Source organism: Caloenas nicobarica, chromosome 17 (genome assembly GCF_036013445.1).
Source record: "Caloenas nicobarica isolate bCalNic1 chromosome 17, bCalNic1.hap1, whole genome shotgun sequence".
NCBI classification, from domain to species: Eukaryota; Metazoa; Chordata; class Aves; order Columbiformes; family Columbidae; genus Caloenas; species Caloenas nicobarica.
Genome location: NC_088261.1, coordinates 11,418,826 through 11,443,677, shown reverse-complemented (window position 1 = coordinate 11,443,677; position 24,852 = coordinate 11,418,826). Strand labels below are relative to the sequence as shown.

General features: G+C 53.4%; 3 protein-coding genes across 3 annotated transcripts; 2 read left to right on the top strand and 1 right to left on the bottom strand.

Moving 5' to 3' along the window:
• Window positions 1-3,799: 3,799 nt before the first annotated feature.
• LOC135995871 (fibrinogen-like protein 1-like protein) lies at window positions 3,800-9,623 on the bottom strand. The gene is made up of 4 exons (XM_065647476.1): window positions 9,610-9,623; window positions 6,425-6,510; window positions 5,385-5,504; window positions 3,800-4,434 (listed from the first exon to the last, which is right to left on the bottom strand). Exons 1-4 carry the CDS (start codon window positions 9,621-9,623, stop codon window positions 3,800-3,802), a joined length of 855 nt encoding a protein of 284 aa, XP_065503548.1.
• Window positions 9,624-10,829: 1,206 nt separating this feature from the next.
• On the top strand, window positions 10,830-16,581 carry LOC135995870 (fibrinogen-like protein 1-like protein). Its single transcript, XM_065647475.1, has 4 exons — window positions 10,830-10,833; window positions 12,528-12,671; window positions 14,791-14,853; window positions 15,953-16,581. Exons 1-4 carry the CDS (start codon window positions 10,830-10,832, stop codon window positions 16,579-16,581), a joined length of 840 nt encoding a protein of 279 aa, XP_065503547.1.
• Window positions 16,582-19,973: 3,392 nt separating this feature from the next.
• VPS37D (VPS37D subunit of ESCRT-I) lies at window positions 19,974-22,401 on the top strand. Its single transcript, XM_065647266.1, has 4 exons — window positions 19,974-20,096; window positions 21,045-21,216; window positions 21,556-21,638; window positions 21,817-22,401. Exons 1-4 carry the CDS (start codon window positions 19,974-19,976, stop codon window positions 22,303-22,305), a joined length of 867 nt encoding a protein of 288 aa, XP_065503338.1. The 3' UTR covers window positions 22,306-22,401.
• The last annotated feature ends 2,451 nt before the right edge of the window (window positions 22,402-24,852 follow it).

The window sequence follows — 24,852 nt, the reverse complement described above, 5'->3', positions numbered from 1 at the left end:
TTCCCCCTCCTGTCTGCACTGGGCACATGGCCAGACCAGTGCCCTGCTGGGACCTGCTTTTCTTTTGCAGAGCTGGAGGTGAATGGGGTTGTTCCTATATATCAAGAGCTGTTTTCTTTTCCCCTTCCCTTGAAAAGTAGCAAACCTCCATGCTTTGTCTCTGGCTTTTCACCTGTGGTGGGTTTTTAGGGATTGTTATTAGAACAAGTCTTTATAAAAGCTGTGGTTTCCAAGCATGTTACTTGTGGGGAGAAAACTGTGCTCAGAAACCTAAACCCCTCCTGATCTTATTATTTCGCTTTAAGGGTATAGATGACTTCAGCAGAAAAATATTAGTCATCACTAGCTAACCTGATCTAAGCTGCTTTGAACCCAGGCAGGCCATGTACACACCATATCCCAGCTGTAGTCTGTGTTCATCCTGCAGAATAAAAATGCTTTCAGAACCTGCACATACATGTGCAAATGTCCTTCATTTATTTGGGAACTTCTCAGAACTGCTGTGCTTTCTTGCCAGGAGCAGACCTGAGGTTTCTGGTGCAGTAAGAACAGACTTTCAAACGGAAAATTTTTCATAAGACTCAAATGAGGAATTAAAGACAAAACTTCCCCTTAAAGAAGGGAGCTGGGTTTCAACATGGGGACCTTTCAAAAAGGGAATGCAGTACCACATGAGCAAGAGCAAGCACTGAGGGTAGGAGAGAAGCCACAGCTCAGTTCAGGCCCTACCAGCCATGATCTGGAGCTAACTAGAGACAGCAGCAAATTGCTGTTTACCAGAAACCACAAGCCCTGCTCTCCCAAGGTTCTCCCCTCCAATTAGCTTGTACATCCAGGCTGGAGTGCAAATGACTATTTAAACCAGCAGACATATCTCTCAGTCCATAGAATCATAGAATCATTTTGCTTGGAAGAGACTCTTAAAATCATTGAGTCCAAACATAATCTAAATCTAGCACTAAACTATGTCCCTAAGAGCCTTGTCTATATGTCTTTTAAATACCTCCAGGGATGGTGACTCCACCACTGCCCTGGGCAGCCTGTTCCAATACCCCACAGCCCTTTGGGGAAGAAATTGTTCCCCAGATCCAACCTCAACCTCCCCTGGCGCAACTTGAGGCCGTTTCCTCTGGTCCTGGCGCTTGTTCCTGGGGAGCAGAGCCCGACCCCCCTGGCTCTGAGCTCCTTTCAGGCAGTTCGGAGATCAGAAGGTCTCCCCTCAGCTCCTGTTCTCCAGCTGAACCCCCAGCTCCCTCAGCCGCTCCCATCACACTTGTGCTCCAGCCCCTTCCCCAGCTCCGTTCCCTTCTCTCAACTCGCTCCAGCACCTCAAGTTCTTTCCTATAGTGAGGGGCCCCAAACTGAACACAGTATTTGAGGTGGGGCTTCACCAGCGCCAAGTACAGGGGGATGATCACTTCCATAGTCCTACTGGCTACGCTATTCTTGATGCACACCAGGATGCTGTTGGCCTTTTCGGTCACTGCTGTCTCATGTTCAGCCAGTTGTTAACACCCCAGATCCTTTTCTGCTAGGCAGCTTTCCAGCCAGAAATGCTACTCTCAAGTCAGCTCAAACTAGCAAACCTTTCTTAACCAGCAGCACCTTCACACATTCATCTCCCCATGCATCAGGGCTGCAGGCCCACAGATACCTCCAGGACAGCCAAGGCTGCCTGGGCAGCCTCTTCAGGACCGCAGCACTGCCATAGCTCTTCAGGGTGCCCTGGGACCTCAGTCATAGATCTTGGTCTGAGAGTCTCAAGTTGTTCAGTATTCAAAGCCACAAGCCTTCCTTGAGCTCAGCTTTTCTTCTAAAGACAGAGGAGAAGAACGATGGCTTATTTCAAGCTCTGAGTTCAAACTTCCCTCCATTGCAAAGGAGATCCATAGCCACATTCCCCCTCCGCAGCAGAGTATGATGGGACTGACTTACCTGCATTTCTTGCCCTCAGGGAGTCCACCACCCTCTCCATGCTCCAATCTATGGTGGTTTCTTGACTTTCCCAGCACAGAGCAACCACCCAGTCATGGATAGGTGCAAACCATGAGTGAGGGTTTTGTGAGATACTGGGCTTTTCTGGCCCTGTTATTTAATCATAGTCTTATGCAAAGTGGCTGAAACAAGCCACTGGAAACAATATTGCATCCAGAGACTTGAGAACCAAACCACAGACAGAAGTAGGTACAATTGCTGTACTCAGCTGTGTAAAACAACCATACCAAAGGGAGAAAAGCTCATGTTACAGGCTGATGATAGGGACACTCAGCCGCAGGGGGAATTGTCAGGTCTTTCACTATGGTACATTGAAATATTTCAGAAAAAAAGAAAATTCAGCATAAAACCCCTGCATGCCAGTCCAGCTCTGCACCAGCTCAGCCTGGGAGAAGAATCAGCTCCACAGCTGGCCTGGCACAGCAGTGCCCGAGCAAATCGTTCTAAAACCAGGAGCCACCACACCAGCCCTGGGGGAGGTGAGTTCTGGATGTTGCAGGGAGAACTGGCATCCCTTGGGCAGGTTTGTTTCCTTGCCCAGGAGAGTACCTACATGATATACATAACATAAAGATTGGGTAACAAGAGGATGGACAGCAGTCCCACAGAGAGAGATCACGGTTCTGGTCGATGGCAAGTTGAACATGAGCCACCAGTGTCCCTGGCAATCAAGAGAGACCCGTGTCCTGGTGCACCCAGCACAGCAGGGCCAGCCGGGCAGGGAGGGGATTGTCCCGCTCTGCTCTGCGCTGGGGCGGCCTCACTTGGAGCATTCACTGTGTGCAGGGCTGGGGACACAGGAGCAAAGGAGATAAAGCTGCTGGAGAGTGTCCAGAGGAGGCTGCGAAGCTGGTGAAGGGTTTGGAGGGGAAGCCGTGTGAGGAGCGGCTGAAGTCCCTGGGTTTGTTCAGCTGGAGCAGAGGAGACCGAGGGCAGAGCTCATGGGGCTGCAGCTTCAGCAGGGGAGCAGGAGGGGCCGGGCTGAGCTCTTCTCTCTGTGACAGGGACAGACCCCAGGGAATGGCAGGAAGATGTGCCAGGGGAGGGGCAGTTGGACATGAGGAAAAGGTTCTTCACCCAGAGGTGCTGGACACTGGAACAGGCTCCCCAGGGAGGTGTCATGGCCCCAACCTGACAGTGTTCAAGAAGCATTTGGATAACACCCCCAGACACTGGTGTGAATTTTGGGGTTGTCCTGTGCAGGGACAGGAATTGGACTTGGTGATCCTTGTGGATCACTTCCAACTCGGGACATTCTATGATTCTATAATATTATACCTACTTTCCCCCAGGTCCACCACCCCAGAGACAGAATAGAGTGATCCTCACACACTTATGTGCAGTGTCGCTGCAGCAGGTAGACACGAGGCAGCAAGTCTGGCTCCAGGGTTTATTGCAGCTGATTTCTCCCACTGTGGGCAGCAGAACTGTGGGGGCTATGGGGCCTGGGCGGGGAGCAGGGCCTGAGCAAAGCAGGGGCACACCGACTGCACAGGGAAGGGAACATGCACTGTCTCCCCCTCCCCAGGACGGGAGTGGGGGCACCCACCCCAAACCAGTGCCCGCGTCCCGGTGCTGGCCAGCACTGCGGCACCGGGCAAAGCTGCCCACGTGCCCAGGGCTTCGGGCGATTGCTCCTGAGCCCCAGAGCCGCTGTGTTCCAGCTGCTGACGGTGCAGGAGCTGCAGGCCGCACAGGACGTGCACCGGGGCTGGCACGGGGTGTTGGCAGGCACGGGACGGGGCACTGAGCTGGGGACGGTGGCGCTCCCGGAAACTCCCGGGAGGCTGGGACCGCGGCACGGTCAGCACACGTCTGTGGGTTTGACCAGGATGAGGGAGGATGTGCAGTCGCCATTATCGCAGAATCCTGGCCAAACAATGCGTTTTTTGGCATTGAGTAGGACATTCTGGCACCTGTCGTACCACCAGCCCCCGTAGCTGTTGGCGCAGTTTCCACTGTACTGGTCCTGGTCCTTGTCAGTTGTGCTGAACTTCATGTTGTCGTGTATGCCCCCTTTCTTAGGGTGATAGATGGTCAGATAGTCCTCCCCATCACCAGAAAACCGGCCCAGCCTCAGCGGGTACCCACTGGCCTCGCTCTCCACCCTGAAGATGTCATATTCAGCATAATGGGTGACATTGGCTTTATCCCGCACGACGAAGCGGACTTTGTAGGTGCCTTGCTGTGTCAGCAGGTGCAGGTACTCCGTGCCCAGCCAGTGATCACCTTGCACGTTCCCAAAGCCGTACTTGTAGGTGGTCCAGGATTGCTTCCATGTGAGTTCAGTGTCACGAGAGTTTCTCTGGACAACAGTCCAGCCTTTGCCTTCCGTGTCCATGTCGCACCACACCACGCGTGGAGGGGAATGTGCCGGCTGGATGACGTACACCCCGCTGGGGCTGGTCTTGCGGAGATGGCTGCAGTCTGGGGGGAACCCTGCAACAGCAGCAGTGGCAAACACAGGTTGGGGTGGGAGAGAGAAGGATCATATGAATCTGTCGGGGCAACAAGGAGCTCCTGTAGGGGAGTGAGGGCTCAGGACAAAAAGGACTGGTTTTATCTGTGGTCTACTTCACAGTGTAGAGTAGCTTTTCCACTGGCTCATCCACAGGGCAACCAAAGGTCTCTAAAACAGTCACCCTAGTAAGTGCCCTAGGATCTATTTCTCACGACTTACTATTTCATTTGGAGCCTTCTTGTAAGGATCAGAAGTGTGCAAAATGCTCCACTAGATGAGGATGTGTAATGAAAATGTATGGGTTTTCTGGTGATCATGGTGTTGTAAAAGAAGGCTAAGTTCTACTTTTTCTCATAAGGATCACTTCCGCCAGCTTGTTGCAGCTTATCTGCTGGCAGGACCGATCTGTCATGACTTACTTGCCGAACTAACTTGCTGCCTAATTGACAATTTGCTACGGGTAATTTCATTTCAGCCCATGAAATTCTGTTTTTCTCAGGCACACAGGTCTTGCAGGGAATGTAAACCTCCCTTGCAGGGAGGAAGGAGTACTTGTAATCCAACAAGGGCTCAAAAAAAAAAAAAAAAAGCTGGGATGCTCTCTCCTAGAACTGAAGTGTGAAAAGACACCCACCACAGAGGAATCCTGCCAGGTTATGGTGTTTGGGTGTTTGGAAACCCCTTGGTTTCAGCATAGACCCACAAAGGGAGTGAGGATGGCTTGACAGGTGTCAGGCTGCTTACCTTACAAGCCATGGCCCAGGGGTGTGTGTGTGTGAGGAGATCTTGAGTTGTGCACCATCCTGGGTGCAAGCTGGCCTTCCTAAGACTTAGCAGACCTGAGAGTCCCTGCTGAGCTAGGGAGAGACTTTCCTGCTCTGTGCCTTGGTGCCCAGCCAGTGCCGCCACCCCCTCCCTCCATACTCACCACCCCGGGGGCTGGCAGTGGGTACTGCTGGGCCAGCACTTGCACAGAGGAGCAGCATCGCCACCACCGTGGGTAGGAGGACAAGGTCCCCATGGAGCCAACTTGTCCCAGCCTGGAGCCCTGTGGAGGAAAGGGTCCAGCACCATTAGGATCCCTGAGCAGCCCCCTCTGCCCTTGCCCATGGCCCCCGGGGACTCAGGATGGCAGAGCCACAAGGCACGGGCAGGAGCAGGGGGCTCCCGGGGTGGTGGGAGCTGCAGCTTCGGTGCAGGCTCTGCCCACGCAGGGCTGAAGTACGGTGAGAAATGGCTTTGTCACCCTCTTGGTCAGCCCCTTCCCTGCACCAGACAGTGACCTGCAGATCTGTTCTCGGAACCTACAGCCCAAGAGTAGCTAAGAGAGGACAATTACACAGTAGTAGTAGTTTCCCAAGGGGAGGGATCACAAGAAACAGGGGTTTTTTTTGAGGAATCATGCATAAGCCTTTTCATATTAGCCGCTCCAGCCCAAGGACAGCTAGCAGGGAACCAGATGCAAAGGACTGGTCCTACTGCACAGATACCGGCTCCCAAACAGACAGAAGGAAGTCTCCTGGGCCTACACAGTGACTGAAGCTCAAAGCTTCTGTGCTGGCCACCAGCACACCCTGCACCCTGCACTAGCTCAGTTACAGGGGGAGATGCCATCATGCCTGGGGGAGGACCCCTGTGCAACCACATGTGCCACATGCATTGGTCAGAAAGGGAGAGGACCAAGCTGCAATCTAGGTCTCCACATCAACCTCCCTTGACAGGACGTGGGAATACAGGGCATACATAGCCTGGGGAAAGTATAGGCTGGCACCAAGCATATGTGTCATTTGGTGCTTCGGTCTTGCATCCCTTCTGCTACCAGGGTGCCTGGCAGCGCACACCACCCAGGCGAGATCATGGCTGCTGTCCTGCTAATCATCTTATGCCTTTGTATACTCACCCCAGTCAGGTCTGGTTTGAGCCCAGCACCACACCTGAATGCAGCGTGCCGCTGGGAAGATAACTCACCCATCACAACAGTACAGCCGAGCAGAGAGCAGGAACCCAGTGGTGCACCCTCCCACGCCAAGCTTTCCGTGGTGACTTTATAGGCACTGCACACACCCACTTGTGTTCAAGCTTGTTATTTGTAGAGGCACAAGGAGGCACTTGCGGATTGTGACTTGAGCAGTTTTCAGATCCCATGACAGCACAACTGAACCCCCTGAGGGGAGGGAGGCATGTCTTCCAGCCAGAGAAGTACAAAATAATCCCCTCCATGACGGGGGATTTCAATTATTGACTCTCCCAGCTACACAAACACTACATGTGAATTGCCCACTTGGAGCAAATTCTGGAGAGTCATGATCAAACTGAAGTGGAGAGACCCAGCTTTTTAAGGATGTACACACAGAAACTAGCAAAGGAGGAGAGATTAGGTCTCCTATTGGCTCAGTCCCAAAGGTGACCTTCGAAAGATAAGGACAGGTCGTCAGGAGACGTGCCCACTTGCTAACTCTCTGCTGGCAGGTTTCAGGATCAATGAGTTAAGTCATTGGGCTGAAACCAGTGTCCACACATTGTCCACACATTGTCCCCTGGCACCCCAGTCTGCACATTATGAGAAGAGGGCAAGGGGTCCAGGTAACAAACAGGTGCGTGTGGGTCCCTTTGCCACTCTCCTTCCCAGTCACTGCCTTTGGCCTAGTGAGACCCCGCAGATCCCCTCCCAGCCCCAGCAATGTTGAGCAGGGGTTGGTCCCTCTGCAGGAGCAAAATGCTCTCAGGACAGATTGTTTGGGAGAGTTATTCTTTGTGCAGAAGGTGCAGACAGCTCCATCTCTTCATCAAGCCAATTTTCAGAGGATAAAAATGTGGCATTTCTACTTTCTTCTCCTGTGTTGGTTTCAGTAGCCAACTGACCAGATGTGTTCTTCATGGTACAGCTTTATACCTGGTGTTCACAGCAAGACTGTCAGGCTGAGGCTCCCACCTCACCTTCCGTACTGCAGGAGCCCACATCAAGCAGTGCAACTTGCACTGATGCTGCTGTTCATCCAGACCTCTCCAAGGTAAGGGATCCCTGGATCAACTTCCATCTGAACCCTCGTATCTCACCCTTGCTTGCTTGGTTAGAGTTGAGAGCCCTCGTCCGCAGCCTCATTTAGTTTGGGAGAATCATAAAATCAGCACTCCCAAGTCCGTGGAGGGAGAAGGGCCCAAGCTGCCCTGGGAAGAAGGACCTGAGGCAGAGGAGCCATGTCCCCTTTCTGTGGAGGCAGGAAGGGCGGTTGACTTAGGGGCTCCCATGGGCTGTCCCTGGAGCTAATGCCAGTCCTGAGCAACGCAACGCCTTGGGGTGTGCTGGGGTGCCTGTGCCAGGGCTGGCAGGCAGGCTGCCGCTGGTGAGCCACCGCTACCATCACTGCTGGCCACAGGGCTGCCAGGTGCAGCGGGAACATGAGCCCCACAGGTCATGGAGAGGAAGTCCTCCCCTGCCCCTGTGTACAGCAGGTTCCACTGGGCTGCTCTGAATAGATGTAAAAGATATTTTCTTCAAAGAAATAGTGTGTCAACAGGACAGCTTATCTACCATCCAGCAGAGACTCTCTGTCCTGTCAGGTCAGCACAGCAGGCAGAGCTGAGTGTTGGCAACATCTCCAGGCAAGGCAAGCAGGCGACCAGGTTCGAGATCCTCGATGAAAGGACACAGTGGAAAAGGCAGGTCTAGGCATGAGCTGCAACACTTATCTGAGTGGTCCATCCTGGAAATAAGCTGTCTACGGTGTAGGTCTAAGATGCACCTGGAAAACAAGGCCAGAGCGGGGACTGGAGAGCAGTGCTCATATGGTGTAGCTCAAGTTAGGACTGAACTCCCACGACCAAGCTCAAACAAGCCTCATGGGCCCACGTGAAGGTCCCAGGTGGGACTAGTCATGAGTCATTGAGGCCGAGTAGTGCACTCGGGCCATGACAGTAGCAGTTAATCCTGAAAGAGCTAATCGCACTGGCCTGGCTGGCTGTATGGGTCCCTCATGCTCCATAGGCCCTCAGGCTTTTGCTAGAGCTCTTTGGGCTTACGAAGCATCTTCTCAAGGCACGTTCTGCTGCAGCCAGGTCTGCATCTTGCACAAGGCCTGGTGCCATGGCTGTGCTCCTGCAGGAACACAGGGGCACAGGGGCGGGGGAGGGCGCTCCTCAGAGAACCAGAGAAACACAGAGGAACGGAGAGCAGGAGGACCTCTGAATGTCCCTGGTCTGCTATGGAGGCCAAAGCAGGGACAACTTAGAATGAGTTGCTTAGGGTCATGTCTGGGTCAGCTGTGAATATGTCAAGGAATAGAGGTCCCACAACGTCTCTCTCTTTTTTTTTCCTAGTCTTTGGACATCCTCAGGCTGAAACTTTTTTCGTCTAATATTCATCCCTTCCATTACGTCCATTGCCTCTCATCCTACCCCTGTGCACCTCGAAGGACAGTGATAGAATCACAGGGAGATAGATTAATTTCAGTTGGGAGGGACCTCTGGAGGCCATCTGCTCCAACCCCTGCTCAAAGCAGATCTAAAAAATCAGGTCCTTGTCCAGTCAAGTCTTGAACACCTCTAAGGACAGAAATCCCATAGCCTCTCTCTGGGCACCTGTTCCAGTACTTGACCAACCTCATGTTAAAAAAGTCCCTATTTCTAACTAGAATTTTCACGTTCCAACTTAGATCCATTGCTTCTCATCCCACCACCAGGCACCTCCTTGAATATGTTCTTTATATCCTCCCATGAGGTCATTGTAGTCAGCAACAAGACCTCCCTGTTGCCTGCTCTTCTCCAGGTGGAGCAAGCCCAGTTCTCTCCAGGCCCCTGGCCAGTCTGGTGGCTCAGGCTGGACTCGCTCCAGTCTGTCAATATGTTTCCTGTAACGGGGGGTCCCAAACAAGACACAGTGCTCTGAGGAGCCCAACTCTGTCTGCTCTCCACTTTCCCACCAGGCAGCTCTAGGCAGCAGCAAGGTCCCATCTCAGCCTTCTCTTCTTCATGCTGAACAAGCCCATCTTTCTCAGCCTGTGCACATGTCATGTGCTCCTTCCTCAGCTGTCTTGGTGGTCTTAGCTCCACTCCTTCTGGAGTTTTAGTCACTGTTGTGCAAGGAGGAGCCCCACACAGGACACAGCACTCCAGCTGTCATGTCACATGTGGAAGTGAATAATCCCTTCCCTCACCTTCCTGGCTGCATTTTTCCAGATGCAGCAATAAACAGATCTGTGCCACAACTGTGGCTCTTTCAGTATCATATACTGAGCAGGAGCTGGGCCCCAGGACACAGATGGGATTTCAGAGAAATTCCCTCTATGGCCTTTCCCCTGGCTCCTTTGCATATCCTAACCTAAACACCAGTCACAGCCTCCTGGAAAAGCTGGCCAGGGACGGGAAGCTGTTGGTGAAGCTCTGCTGAGCGTTGCTGGCTGCCATTGCTGGCTGTTGAGCAGAAGCAGCAGCACAGCAGGGTATGCACAGGAGCCTCCATGACCAGGCAGTCACACTGCAAGCAACCAACCTGTGACAAAAAGCCAGCCTGCTCCTCCGCAGGCTCTGGCCCTCTTGTGCTGTGCTGCACAAGGTGGATACCAGGGTATGAGGCTCCTCATAACTCAAAATACTGAACGTATCGGTCCCTAGGAAAAGGATGGTCTGGCATTTTCTGTAAGCAATCCATGGTGTAAGCACTCCTAGTAGAAGAGGGGCTTGAAGTGAGACCATTTTACATCAGCATCACATCAGGTTTCACAAAACTCCCTTGTGACTGCCGCAAGGGCCGCAGCGCACGTTGCACAAGAGGCAGTGCGGTGGTGGCAGGCCGAGCACGTCAGGTGGCACCTGGAGCGGCACTTTCTGAAGTCTGGTTTGCAGTTTGTCAGGAACACTAGAGTACCTCTCCCCTGAGAGGTCTAATGGGGTCCCCAGTAGCTGTTGGGCTCGATGCCTGCTCTGGAGAGAGTGATTTACGCCTGATGTTTGATTTCCATTCAGAGGGGTAATGTCACCTGGGTATTTACGTATGAGCTGAAATGTGTAGAGGTGCCCAGAGGATGCCTTTCCCTGGGGAAACGCTGCCAGGGTGGGGGGCAGCCAGGCACTATGAATCGCAGTTGTTTTAAGGCATTTAATTATTGGCTTTGAATTATTTGCTTCGCCTCTGAAGAAAGCTCTTCACCTTTGTGAGACATAGCCTTCATTGCCTGAGGACATATCACTTAACGATAAAGAGCAAATAAACTGTAAACCGCTATTCCTGTTGCCAACCAGAGGACAAGTGCTGCGGTTTGGGTCTTGTGCCTCCACCCCCTCCCTTGCTGGGCCCTATAACTTTCAGGCTGAACACCCCTCCAGCCAAGCCAAACCCGCTCGGCGTCCTGCTGCGCAGGGTCCCCACAGAGACAGCATGGGTGAGTGTGGGATGGGACGGGACGGGACGGGAAGGGAAGGGAGGGCACTGCTGCGGGTGGCTGCAGGTGGCTCTGGGTCACAGGCATCCTGGCACTTTGTCTTCATCAGGGTTCCCTTCTCCCCACACCCCAGCCATCCCTGCGCTAAGTTCATTACATTGTCTGGGCTCACTGTCCCTGGGCTGGGAACTGAAGCAGGAGTCTGCATGTTCTGCTGTTTTCAGGCTGTGTTAGTGTAGCCCTGGAGTGCCAGGTAGCCCATTTTACAAGCCTCATATTTACCAAACATTCTTTGAAATTGAAAATTACCAAGAATGTTTAGTACTGAAAGTTCTCCAAGGAAAGTGTTAAATACCCTAGAATAGAAAATTGATTTTTTAGATGTTCTTGCTTAAGGAGCAATATTGAACAGGTATCAAGATCTGGAGGTCAGATGCTCAGAAGCACCTTTCTGTCCCCAGAAGAAGACCCAGGAGAGGCTGATCTGCATCTCCTTCCCACCCAGGCTTTTCATGACCATTCATGGGGGAATGGGCCAGCAGTGGAGGGAGCATTGCTTCGCTGGCGGCCTACAGAAGAGATGTCTTTAAACATGCCTCTAAACATAAGTGCATCAAGACACTAAATGTTATGTAGGAATTGAGAAGCAAATCAATTGGACTGAAGTGCGTTTGAAAGACCTTGCTGTAAAACTGTAACCAGCGGAAATGATTGGGACGGCTCTGAGCCTTCCCAGAAAGGGGTGCTTGTCTCTAGGATGGCTGCAATCACACACAGTGCTTCCAGGTTGGCATCGTTGATCGTTCTCCTTCTCAGTCATCTCAGGGAATGGTGCCAAAGCCAGCTATCCTAGGGCAGTGCCGGAGGTTTGGCTTTGCTCCTTTCCAAACAGTGGAGGGATCACACTGGTAATCTCTCAGGGCAAGCTACATCTATCATATAACATACAGATTTCCCCATGGCAGGTGTCTCCACAGTGCCCCACTCTCTAGAAAACATGATAAACTATTATTTTCTTTAGATTTAATATTGCAAAAATTGTTCTGACTTCCCTAGCTGCTCTGAACAAGAAAAATCAGAACAGCTGGCTACTTATGGAAATTTTGAAGTAGCCATATAACCATATAAAGGTCATAATTTGCACCAGCCAGGCAGTAATCCCTGACAGTTTGTTCTGCCCCTCTCAGTCATGCTGCTTTCATGCAGAGCAGAGAAATACACACAGCCCTGCCTGGGGCTTGTTCCCACACAGACATTTGGGTCCTTACTGCCCACAAAACTGAACTGGAGGCAGGTGTAGTCCCAGCTTACCCCATGTGAGCGTGTCACGGAGTGTGATGGGAGCTGGGAGGAAAGGGGATTCCTCCCTCTGTGCTCATCCTGCTTATCTCCAGCCCCAAGACTTATTTTTTACAGGGATTTCTGATGACAGTCGCTTTGGGTTTGGACAAAGTTTTCAAACTTCTGTCTCAAAAACTACCAACAGCAGGTGCCACCACTGTTGACTCCTGCCAATGAGTATATGGTGGCTCATCTAAATGAGTGACTTGGGGCTTATGGCTCCAGGAGGGAGCTCTACACGTAAAGAATTTTATTTTCCTGTTTTACTCTGCAAGGAGTCAAATGGGATTCATGGCTCTCTAATGAAAGAGTTATGATCTCTTTCTTGTTTTTCCGATCTCTTCCCATTTCAGCTACCCAGTGCCTTTGTCTCCTGCTTTTCACCTGCCTGCTGGCCCTGGCAGCATCTCTTCCCGCCCTTGACATAAAAAACTTGCACCTACTCAACGGCACACTGGATGAAATTATGAATGTTCCCCCAGAGTCCTCCCAGCTCGGTAAGTATATCACTACAGTAGGGAGTAGCAAACAAGGTCATGTTCAGTCAGATCCTACACAGACCTCCACGCCAACCCAACCGCACCCCTGTAACACGGAGGAAGGGCTTAACACCGCTCTATGTGTGGACAATGCCAGTGCAAGGTAGGTTGTCTTACTGGAATAAGAATCATCTCAGAGTCTTCCTCTGTTTGCTGCTTGTCTCTTCTCCTGTCTACCATGAAGTTCTTCTGTCCATAAGTGAGTCCAACAGTCCAAAGTTCACAGGATCCCAGGAGAAGGGACAGGTTCAGTCTCACTGGCAGCAAGACCAAGCTAGGCGTGTTCTGAGCCATGGGCTCTTCCTTGGAGAAGCATTGTTAAAGATGTTAAGGAAAACATGAGGACATGGAGAACAGTAGCCACCTCTGGAAATCACAAGGTCAGCGGAGAACTAAATTCAAGAGAGATTTGAACACAAAGAGGAACTAAGATACTACAAAGATACTAAAAAGATGGACCAAATTGAAATTGTATTGCTTTGAAATTGGGTCCATCTTTTTGAAACACCCTGTAGTGGCCCTGACACAGAGCATTCAGCCAGATGATGACTCAGAGTAACCTGCAAATACCATGGTATATTGGAACAATGAGGAAGGCTCTGAGAAATGCTCCAGAAATAAAACTGGGGGCTGTGGGTCAGACGTGACATGACAGAAAGAGCTGTTTCCCTTCCAAGGGAAGAGGAGGAGTTCCTGGCAGAAAAACTCAAGGTTCAAGTGTTTGAGGCTGGTTTCACATCAGCCTTCGCTGTGAAGGTCAGCTGTCAGGAAACCACCAACACAAGGAGCACCTGTGACTGAGACAAGAGATTGGGCTTCACCAAGAACTGCAAGTTTGAGTAGAAAAAGAAGCTGTACTCTGGGCTCTACATCCGTCTCTCACCCAGACCACTGGTAGGGTGCTTTGAAAACACAAGCAGCAAGAATGCGAGAGGGGTAGGCAGGGAGGCATGCCAGAGAAGATAGGCTGACATTCGAAAGTCTTGACATGTGGAGAAGTGCTTCCAAATGGATAGGAATTGAAGGCAGAAAGGAGCAGGGGCAGTTCGGAGTGTAGAAAACGAACGTGAGTGAACATCTTCATATGGCTTTAGTAAAAGTAAATACCATGCTAAGAAAGTCCTCCAAACCACATTACATGAGTGATTTCCACTCCACACAGGCTCAGGCCAACCACCACATTCACTGGTGGGCTTCAGGATGCATTTGGAGAGAGTCAAAAGGAAAAGGGTCAAAAATCTGGCAGGCAGACTGTGTCATGGAAGGCTGAAGAACTGAATGGTGTCGCCCCAAAATCAGAAGCCCACGGAGGAGGAAATGACTGCAATATTCCAGTCTGCCTGCAGGAAAAAGTGTACTCTGGGAATAGTAAGAGAAGGAATGGGCTCATACACAGTGCAACAGGCTTAAGTTAAACACTTCATAAGGGCAGGGATAAGAAAGCACCAGCTTTCAGCAGGGTGCAGATATTTGAGGATGTCACAGACCGGCAGCTGCAGAGTTAGGCATCTGCTTCAGAGAGGGGACAGAAACGGGTTTTGTGATTCTATACGCCTATGATTCATTCCTCTGGTTTGTAGCTGTCAGTGGATACACACAAGATGTCCTTGCAAAAGAAACGCATTAATTCACTCTAAACCACCGTCTCTTCCAGCAACACCCTTCAAACTCCCTTCTGAGCCAGCCGTCTCCCAGCTCCTGATACCTGCACCAGTTTTCTTGTGTCTGCTCTCACATTCCTCCCCCCTCTAATCTCTCTTCCTGAGTCCCTTCCTAACTGCTTCTACTGCACTTTAACAACTATTTTTCCACCATTGTCACCACCATTTGGGGTCTTTTCCCCACACAGTGTGCCCAAATCCTTCTCACCAAGGAAGCATCTGCCCCATTCTAACACCATGGAAATTCCCTCAAACTACTAACTGGCCAATACCTGAAATGGTAAAATCTCTCTGGAATTAGGAGCAACAAAAGAAAAGCGGGAATATCATCAGTAGAAGATCATACTCTCCCAGCAGGCATTTGACATATCTACTCCCAAAACTCACTCCTGTCTCCTCTGTTCTTGTTCATTCAGATGATGGTGACAAACATGTCCGGCAGGTCAGAGATATTGCCCCTCACGCACCAGCGGGCCGCGGTAAGTCTCTTCTCAAGGAGTACATCTGTTCATAAGGTTTCACACTGCTGGGAGCCTAGATGCTCATGAAGAGCTCTCAGCCACCTTAGCCCATGTCCCACATGGGCACTGGCTCCTCCCAGGAAAAATGTTGATCTTCTGATAGGCTACAGAGGTGCCACAGCTCATAACCTCAGGGAGACACTATTAACAGCCATGTCCTGCACTCAGTAGTTGATGAGGATCTTTAGCATGGGGAATTTCCCACCTAGAGATCCAAACTGGAAAGTGATGATTCATTATTGGCCTTTGAGAAGTGGTGATTGGTTATTTTCCTGTTTTCACGCTACAGCCAATGAGAAGAGTGGGTAAGAGAGGGACTGATTGTGTTACTGAACAGACTGAGTCAACATTAGCCCACAGGCCCACAAGATACAGCTTCACTGGGTAGGAATAACCAGTAGCAGAGGTACTGAGAGTGGAGCAAATCCCTTCCCAGAAGTGCGTAGATGCATTCAGCTGTTTGTTGCATAAAGGATTGACACTCTGGAGCATGGAAAGACCATAATCAAATCAAACCAGTCTGGAAGTCTCTAAAGAGCTACTTGGGTAAGCCCAGAGAAAACCCGTGGATTTGCCCTATTGAGATCACAAGGGCTGATTTCATTATTAGTGATGTGGATGTCTTGATCACACTCTCTCCAGGGTTTCCGAGGCTGCTATAGAGCTCTAAAGCCTCCATGCTGTAACCAAAAATGGCTTTATAACTCAGATTTGCATTTATCTGTGTGCTACAAGCAAATCACCCCAGCACTGCAAGAGCGAATCCAACCTGAGCATTGTGTGCTGGGTGAAGGTGACGTCTGGCTTGGTCTCAGCAGGCCAAGACGTTTTGGCAGTGTGTCTCCATCAGTTCAAATCCTTTCTTGGGAAGATATGAAGCCCAACTCTTACATTGGTCATTTCAAGACTTTGATTTACTCCTGTGAGTGCATGGCAGGAACACAGCCCATGAGCCCATGAATGGGTGTGCAATAGGATATAGGCACAAAAGCAATATCAGATGCTTTCAGTGTCTCATTGTGCGGGATTTAATAACCAACTCTGTTTCCTGCCCCAGGTTGGCCCAAAGACTGCAGCGAGATCCCCGCTGGCAGCCGCAGTGGTGTCTACATTATTCAGCCGAAAGGGCTTCACCACCTCGTGGTGTACTGTGAAATGAATGTGACACACGGGGGCTGGACGGTCATCCAGAGGAACCAGAAAGACACACCAGTCACCTGGGCTGAGTCCTGGAGCACCTACAAGTACGGCTTTGGGAGCGTGCGTGGCGAGTACTGGCTGGGCACTGAGTACATCCATCAGATCGCTAAGCAGAAGGTCTACCAGGTCAGGTTTATTATTCAGGACTCCACAGACAGCACCAGTTTCGCAGACTACAACCTTTTCAGCGTGGAAGATGAGTCCCATGGCTATCGGCTGAGGCTGGGCTCCTACACAGGGACAGCAGGGGATGCCATGACCTCAGACAATCCCAAGACCATGCATGACAACATGAAGTTCTCCACAAAGGATCGGGATCAGGACACTTACAGTAAGAACTGTGCCTACAGCTATGAGGGTGGGTGGTGGTTCTCAGCGTGTTATTCTGTACGGCTGAATTTTAAGGGTGGCATGACATGGGGCAGCCTGTGCAAAGGGAACTGCAAATCCTCCCTTATTCTCATCAAACCAGCTGCATATTGTTAGTGCTTCTTCACCCTCCTGTCCACACTGGACACTCTGCGAAGGCTCTGCATGGCCAAAGAGCTTGAGCCTTTCTGGAGCAGAGGGGAGCCCAAGTGTAGTAGGGTTTTAGTGAAATGCCACTTTCCATTTCCCTGCTCTGAGTGCAGGCTCCCCTTCTGCTCAGCTCTTTTCCCCTGTGCTTGCCAATGATTCCTTGTTACTATGTTCATAATCAAGAATAAAAACATCACTTGTGAAATCTGTGGATTCCACATGTACCTTCCCTCGGGAGGAAGACACTCAGCCCTGGAATGACTTTTCATCAGAGTTTCTTAGCTGTCTCCAGAACCCACAGCAAGCAAAAAAGCCACATGCTACAAATTTCCATATACTCTGTGCCTCTCTACAGCATCTGGTAAAGCATCCCAATAAATTTGCTTCCTTGAGCTCATTCTCCATTAATGAACGTCTGTTTTGTATCTCTGATGTGCTCCCACAGACACCAAAGAAATCCCATGTCAGTTGCCAGGACTGGAGTCTTGGAGCTAGTGATGCTGAGATAAAGGACCTGTGATCTACACAGGAGGGTTCAGAAGTGACCTATCATGTGGGAGAACTCTTCCCACATCATTGCCACATTCACAGTCCAGAGTCAAAGGCTGGGGCAATGTCCTGGTACCAGGGTCCTGCTCCTGCTGGAGGCTGCATCTGTTGGGATTTATCTGCACAGACATGCTTTGATCCTGCAGAAACATGATTTCAAAGTTATCAGTAGATCTGTCTGTTGTGACTACGAATCAGTAAACTTAAATGGAAGCAAAAGAGAAGTAGGTTAGATGTTAACAATCACTGGAATTAGGAGACACTCTAATGAGGGAAGACCTCATTACAGAAATGGGTTCACCATATCCAGGTTTCTGGGACCTATTTAGATGAACCTTTGCCAGGAAAGAGCTGATGCTGTGAGGCTGCAGGACAAGGGCCCTGCAGCTCCTCCATCCCACAACACCTTGGCACTGCCAGGACAGACTGTTTGAGAAGTACCTTCACCTTCACAAACCTTTTCTGGCTTTGTCTTGGGGCAGCACAGCCATGACAGTGATTTCCACTTCCAGGACAACCAGCTAAGGGAAAACCCAGCCCTCACCTGCCAGCTGCAGAGCCCAGTGACCACGGGGAGCCACCCCAAAAGGTTTGAGAAATTGGAAAATACTGAAAGAAGTGAGCAGTGGAGGACCTCTAAGACAGAAAGTATGTTACACCACTCCAGGGAACTGCCCTCAGCCCTGCACAGAGGGCACCTGCACCCAGGGATGTCTGAGGAAGAAGAGGGCTCAGGGCTACTTCTAGTGAAAGCAGCTCTTGGGTGAAGCTCCTGAGAGTCTCCAGCACCAAGCACTGAGCCCCCCCAAAGCAGAGCACAGAGGACTGGTGGAACCTCAGCATACAGGTCATCCCTGTCTTGTAGTGGGCACCACAGTACAAGGAGGGGGGCACAGTGCAGCTCCATGATAGACTTGACACTGGCTGGAAGAGGCAGCATGAGATGGCAGCAGCGCCCCCAGAGTGGATTTGGCTGCCAAAGTCAGCAGGTGGCATCAGGTGGCACTGGGCAAACTTTGAAATGATGCTGCTGCTGCTCCTGGGCCTCTGGAGTTTCCAGGCAACAGGCAAAATTGGAGTTGCGTTTGCACTGCTGGACTCAGGAGCAAAAGATTCTTGTCACAGCAGTGCTGTCTTCTGCTAGGGCTGTTCAAAGGCAGAGAGGAGACACAGGCCAGGAGACAGAATCATAGAATCACAGAATCATTTTAGTTGGAAAAGACCCTCAAGTTCCAACCATAACCCACCCCTGGCACTGCCCCATGTCCCTGAGAACCTCATCTCCGCATCTGTTCAACCCCTCCAGGGATGGTGACTCCACCACTGCCCTGGGCAGAAGTTGTTCCCAATATGCAACCTAACCCTCCTCTGCTGCAACTTGAGGCCGTTTCCTCTCATCCTGTCACTTGTTGCTTGGGAGAAGAGACTGACCATCCCCTGGCTCCAACCTCCTTCCAGGCAGTTGCAGAAAGTGAGAAGGTCTCCCCTCAGCCTCCTGTTCTGGCTGAACCCCACAGGTCCCTCAGCCACTCCTCATAAGACATAAGATGCAGAAGAGCACTGTAAAATATCCTCACAGTACAACAAGGCTGGCACCCCCTGGCCCAGGAGGATGGAGTCAGTGAGTGGGTATCTCTGTGTTGCTGCCTTGTCCCTCCACCACAGTGTATTTCTGTGTACAGACGGGTTCTCATCTCTCCTACAGCAGCACCAGCTCCACACAGCTCCATATTCCAAGCTACCCATGCAAACATTTCCTAAATCCTGCTGGGCTCCTGGCCACCCAACAGCAGTGACTCCAGTCCCCAGTAGCTCCTTGGCAGCTCCCTTCACTCAGCTCCAGCAGCTAGTGTTGGCCTGAGGTGACATCTGAGGTCAAGCAGTGGACATTGGATACTATCTCCCACCAGATATTTGCTCCATGGAAATGTCATGGCCAGGACAGAGCAGACCCAGTGCATGGCTCTCCCTGTAGCTGTGGTTTTTCAGTAAGGTAAAACTTCCCTGGCGAGCAATCCCCATCTCCCATGAGTTCCTAGTTTGCTACTTTTCCCCAGCTGTTCCACCACATCTTTTTTACTAAAAGAGTAAGAATGTGGCAAAGATACTACAACACTCTGCAGCAAGCAGTTCCCCATGATAAGTGGGGCAGCACTCCCACCTCTCCACTCCCCAAGGGATGTAGGGGACCTGTAGAGAGCCAGCAGTGACAGCGTGTCTCGTTGCTCTCTCTCTCCTCTCTCTTGAGCCCAAGGGTGCAGGGGTGCCAGGATGTCCCCATGATGCACAAATGCAGTGCTGTCAAGTACAGGATGAGGCCAGTGCAGTGACAACCAGGATGTACACAGTGCAGTGCAGTACAGGCAGACACAGTGCAGTGCAGGTTGCACATCGTGTGGTGCAGTGCAGGTTGCACATAGTGTGGTGCAGTGCAGGATACAGGCACGGAGGTGCAGGATGCACACAGCAGCGTGCAGCACCGAGGATGCACACAGGAGGGAGCAGGATGCACAAAGGGATTGCAATGCAAGACGCACAGTGCGGGTTGCAGTGCAGGATGCACACAGCGGGGTTGCAGTGCCGGTTCTCCCTCCCAGCCGGGGGCGGCGCGGTGCAGGAGCGGAGCTCCTTGTGCTCAGATGCGGCTCCTTTAAGACCGGCGGGGGTGGGGGAGGCGCGTAGCGGGGGCGGCCGCGGGGCGAGCGCGGCTCCCGGTGGCGGCGGGGGGGGGTGTCCCGGTGGCGGTGGGGGGGGGTGTCCGGTGGCGGCGGGGGGGGCTGTCCCGGCCGCGCCCGCCCGTGCCCCGGCCCATGTCCCGGCCCCCGGCGCCGCCCGGCTCCCCGCGCCGCTTCGGGGCGCTCAGCACCGCGCAGCTCCGCGCCCTGCTGCAGGACGAGCCCCGGCTGCAGCGCGCCGCCCGCCTCAGCAGGAAGGTACGGCCTGGGGGGGGGTCCGAGGGGGGGGCCCAGGGGAGGCCGTGTCCCGCGGAGCGGGGCAGCGCGGCGCTCGTCCCGAACGGGGCTTTCCTGGTGCGCGCCATGGAGCCGCCCATCCCCGGCACCGCCGACTGTTGGTTTCCCCTCGATACCCGAAATCCCGCCCGCCGAGCCCGAGGGCTTTGGAGGAGCCGCAGAACCCACCAGCTGGGTTGAGGCGGCCGCGGGGAAACCTCAGCTTGGGGCATCCCGGCCGGCGGCTGCCCCGGGGCTCCCTGTGCTGCTCGGGGTTTCAGCAGCCATCGCCTGCCCAGCAGCCTCGGGCCGCCAAATCCCGGGGCAGGGTGACAGCCAGTGCCCCCGCTGCTCTCCCTGCACCGGGATTTTGGGGAGGCTGGGGGGCCCTGGCCCCTCGCTGTGCCCTCCACGCCTGGCTTCGCTCCCTGCAGCAGGGATGAGCTGCCAGTGCTCCCCACCTCCAGAGGCTCCTGGAGCTCCTCTGCAGGAGCTTGACCAGGTTATTTTAAAATCATCCTCAGCCTGATTTCAGCAGCTTTCCCTTGGGTCTTTCAAGGCACCTTATTTTGCTCCCCACTCTGTGTGGGTGGAAGATGTGTGTGCAGCGATAGAGGGTGTCTCTCGCCTAACATCCTTGTTAGCTAGCAAGCCTTTGGCCCTGCACAGGAGCCTGGGCAGCCAGCTGTGAGGTTTGCCACATTCACGGTAAGCTGCCCTGTGCTGCAGGTAGTGCAGGTCATGCTGTTGCATCCTTCCCGGGACGTACCCCCTTTCCAAGCAGAGCAGAGGGATAGGGACAGTGCAAGAGGAGGGGGTTCACCCCTGGACGGAGACAGACCCCTTCCAGCAGGCTGCCTGCTCTGACTAGTTCTACCCATTTTTCCCAGTGCTGATACATGCCCCCTCCCCCTGTTCCCATTCTCACAGTTTCAGAGCCTGCAGCTGGAACGAGAGATGTGTTTGGCTTCAAACTGTACCCTGGCCAGGGCAAACCTGTCCCTGCGCCCACGGCTGGAAGATGGAAAGGCGTCCCTAGCCATCAAGTATCAGGAGCTGCAGGAGATACGAGAGGCATGTTGGGACAAGCAGCAGCGCCTGGGTGAGTGGGGTGCAGAGTCCAGCATGGTCAGAGCAACCCATGTTAATACGAGGGCCCAGGTTGGCTCAGCACCCTTGAACCTGCCCTGGGGAAATAGCCCAGCCGTGATGGGGAGCAGCTGGGGGTGATGCTGCCTGTGACCGCCAGCCAGCCCTCAGCTGGAGCCCATGCTGTGGTGGGACACAGGCCTCAGTGTGCACGTGGCTCCAGTGATGTGTTTGGGGGTGTTTCAGTTTGAGGGGGGTGGAGGTGATGCTTGGGGATGGGAAATACCACAGCCCCAGCAGTGGGAGTGTCCGAGGGGAGATTTGTTAGCAGCCCCGTCCCCTCCCGACACAGAGGTGTACCTGGAGAAGTGGAGCCCGCAGAGCGCCCTGGGCCAGCTCCAAGCCAAGCTCGATGCCTCCGAGGCAGAGTCAGAGGTGAGTCAGGAGAGACCCTGGTGCTGCTGCCCTTTCCTTGCCTGGGCCATGGACTGCTCTCCATGCCCTCCCGTGTACCAGGCCCTGGAGAAGAGGCCACAGGGGTGCTCAGCCATCTGGGCTCCTTCTGTGGTCCCATGGCTGTTGGCTTGATGCTGTCCCACCACCCAACCCACAGGCACAGATCAAGCAGTTCCTGGCCCAGGACCTGCCCCTTGATTCCTTTCTGGAGTCCTTCTGCCAGAGCCGCACGCGCTCCCACATCTGCCGGACGCAGCTGGAGAAACTGCAGGAGCTGCTGCGGAAGGACCAGGTGGGCAGGAGCCCTGCAGGCCCCATGGGGTACCCAGGTGCCCTGGCTAGCCTGGCACCAGCCCGCCTTGCCCCATTGCGCAGTGGAGTAGCCCCCAAAGCTTTTGATCTTTCCTATGGCTTTGTGCCCGCCTTTCTGATCCCCTCGGAGGCCATCGTGCCATTTGCCGTGCCGGCTGTGCCTCCCAGACACCATCTCCCAGCCCTTGGACACCAGCAAGCATCTCCTTGCTCCAAAATCCCCAGCCCAGGCTCACCCCTGCACCTCATTGGACACGTCTCCCTGCTCAGCCCTCAGCCCTTCCGCAGGCAGCAGCAGCTGCAACACCAGAAGCAGGAGCCTCCACACCGGTAGCAGGGCAGGGATGGGGATGTCCCCACTCTGGCCCTGTGCCTCTGCGGGGGTTGCACAGGGACACTCCGGCAGGGGAGCACGCGGGGGTGGGTGTGGGCACAGCCCCGAGGGACTGCGGTGCCTGTCGGGCAGGGTGGTGGTGCTCGCAGGGGGATGGAGGCGCTTAGCTGGGGGCGGGATGGGGCAGGTGCCATCACTGGGGAGGGGGTCCTGCACTTGGGGAGCTGCATCCACGGCAAGAGGAGCAGTGACAGGAGGTAGGGGCAGGTGGTTTGTAGGGATGTCAGTGGGCTCAGTCAGGTGGGAGATAGCAGGGAAGAGGGTCCAGGAGCACTGGGCACCATGTGCTTTCTAAATAAAGGCTCTTTTCCATGCTGTGTGTTACCCCTTGGCTCCGGCTATGAACAGAGGCAGCACCTGCACCTGCACTTGGCTCAGCCCATCAGCACCGTGGGGAAGGAAGGGGGTTGAGCCTGCCCAAGTGGGGCAGAGAGCCTAGCAAGGCAAGTTTCCCTCCAGGCTGGTGCCAGGGACCACCTCCCAGCAGTTTGGCCCCACACATGGTGAAGACTTCTGGTGAACAGATGCCTCATGCCAGCAATCAAGTCCTTGTACCCATGAGGGGACAGCTGACCCCCAGTCAGCTGGTCTCCCTCATAGCAGTGGTTTTTAGTACCCATTAAGCATCCACCCTCCTTCACTAGCCCTGACTTCAGCCACCACTGGACAAGGCCGCAGGAGGCCTGAGCTCATCCTCTTTCATCCCAGGCTCCTCTCTTGTTTTCCTTAATTTCACACAATGGGTGATGAGACAGGACTGGGGGAAGCCCTGGTTCCTCCAGCTGCAGCCTCTGGGGTGCTTGTTCCCTGCTCCGGGGTGTCTCCTGTGCTGTTTCTAGCTTTAGATTTGGTTGCAGGCTCTTCCTGTGCTTTCTGTCCCTGTCTAATTGTGGTGGGTTTTAATTCTTTCCCAGTTGCCTGCCCACCCTGCAGCTTGGCACTGTTATGTAGACTGTTTAAAAATCATCTCAAAGCATCCAGGGGCTCTGGTTCTGGCTACAAAGCACCCGAAAATATGGAACATTGGTTGGCAGTGTCTGATCATCCCCTCTAGCACTGAGGGTGCCCCATTCTTATTCCAAACTCCAGCCCTCACATGTGGGACTGGGGCCAGTCATCGAGTACAACCAGTTAAAATGGGTTTAAGACTAGGATAAATTGGAGACCAGACACTGTGGCTTTATTGGCAGGCAAGGAGATGGTAGGCACTGGAATATCTGGGGTTTCACAGGGCACCTCCGTCTTTCCTGGGTTTTACCAGGCTCAGTCAGGCTTGGTGGCCACATGTCATGAGAAAGGACCATAATATGGTGGCAACCATGGCACAAAGAGCTTGGTTAGATCCCCATGCCAGCCCCACAGGGCTAACCTAACCAGGGAAAGAAGGGGACTGAGCAGGAGCACTTAGGCAGCCAGTCAGTCCTTGTGGGACCAACTGTGCTGTGTCTTGAGGGGAGTGGGATGCACAGGCAGTTCTGTCCTACCCTGTGTGCTGAGGTCCCCCGGACAGTTGCCCAGGCTCCCCTGAGGGCTGCAGTGGGTGCTATGTCAGATGGCCAGAGCTGTGGCTGCAACATGGAGATGTGATGTGTGCACCTTGAGCTATGAGGGCTCTGAGCATGCACACACAAGGGGTGGTGGTGGGTAAGCACAAGGCTTCTCCCTGGATCTGGATGCCCACCTGGGAGACGAAGGCCACCTTAGTGCTAGGCACAGGAGGAAAGGATCCCAAGGCGATGGCACAAGGATACAGTGCATGCTGAAGCCCAGGGCCAGGCACCTATATGGGCTTAATGCCAGCCAGAGGCAATGCTGGCCAGCTGTGTCACTGCCCTGCAAGATGGGACCAGGTGCAGCACTGGGGCTGGCACTAGCACACATGTGACCATGCGCAGAGCCAAACCACCCAGAAACAGCCAGGCACAAACAGTGGTTCTCCCCAGTCCATGCCTGCCTTGCATGGCTCCCCAGGGCTGGGCAGTCCCAGGCAACAGTGCATGGACCTGTCATCAGCTCCAGGACAAACTTCCCCGGCCCTGAGTAGGTATCGAGTCATCTTACGGCAAAGGGCAAACGCTGCCCCACGAGTGCAAGCCCTCAAGGTGAGCAGCTGCCTCTCTGCAGCCCAGGGAGGGTGTGTCACACCAGAGCTGACAACGCTAAAAGTGATGGTCCAAACAACAAAGTGAACTGAGCTACTGTGGCCCTGGATGGATTTCTATCCAGAAGAGCCCTGCAGCACACCCAGGAACCTCCCAGCTCAGGAAGTGGGGGGCAGCCTTGTGGTCCTGTTGTGCTGGCCATCACTCCACTTCAGCCGAGGTCCTTTAACCACTGGGAAGCTGCCAAACAGGGTGAGCCCCTGCCCTGGGGAGGTTCCTCCTGCCCTGGAGTTAGTCCTGTCCAGTTTGGAGCAGGTAGTGCCCCAGGCAGGTGGCCAGATCCTCCCAGGTGCAGTGGCCCTGGTGGGGAGCGTATGTGCAGCGT

Coding starts and splice junctions, on each gene's coding strand:
- LOC135995871 (XM_065647476.1), bottom strand. Junction 5,505..6,424: donor CGGCTGTACTGTTGTGATGG/GTGAGTTATCTT, acceptor TTTCCTCCACAG/GGCTCCAGGCTGGGACAAGT. Junction 4,435..5,384: donor CACTGCCAGCCCCCGGGGTG/GTGAGTATGGAG, acceptor CTGCTGTTGCAG/GGTTCCCCCCAGACTGCAGC.
- VPS37D (XM_065647266.1), top strand. CDS start 19,974: ATGTCCCGGCCCCCGGCGCCGCCCGGCTCCCCGCGCCGCTTCGGGGCG. Junction 21,217..21,555: donor GGACAAGCAGCAGCGCCTGG/GTGAGTGGGGTG, acceptor CTCCCGACACAG/AGGTGTACCTGGAGAAGTGG. Junction 21,639..21,816: donor CCTCCGAGGCAGAGTCAGAG/GTGAGTCAGGAG, acceptor CCCAACCCACAG/GCACAGATCAAGCAGTTCCT.
- LOC135995870 (XM_065647475.1), top strand. Junction 12,672..14,790: donor CCCAGAGTCCTCCCAGCTCG/GTAAGTATATCA, acceptor TTGTTCATTCAG/ATGATGGTGACAAACATGTC. Junction 14,854..15,952: donor TCACGCACCAGCGGGCCGCG/GTAAGTCTCTTC, acceptor TTCCTGCCCCAG/GTTGGCCCAAAGACTGCAGC.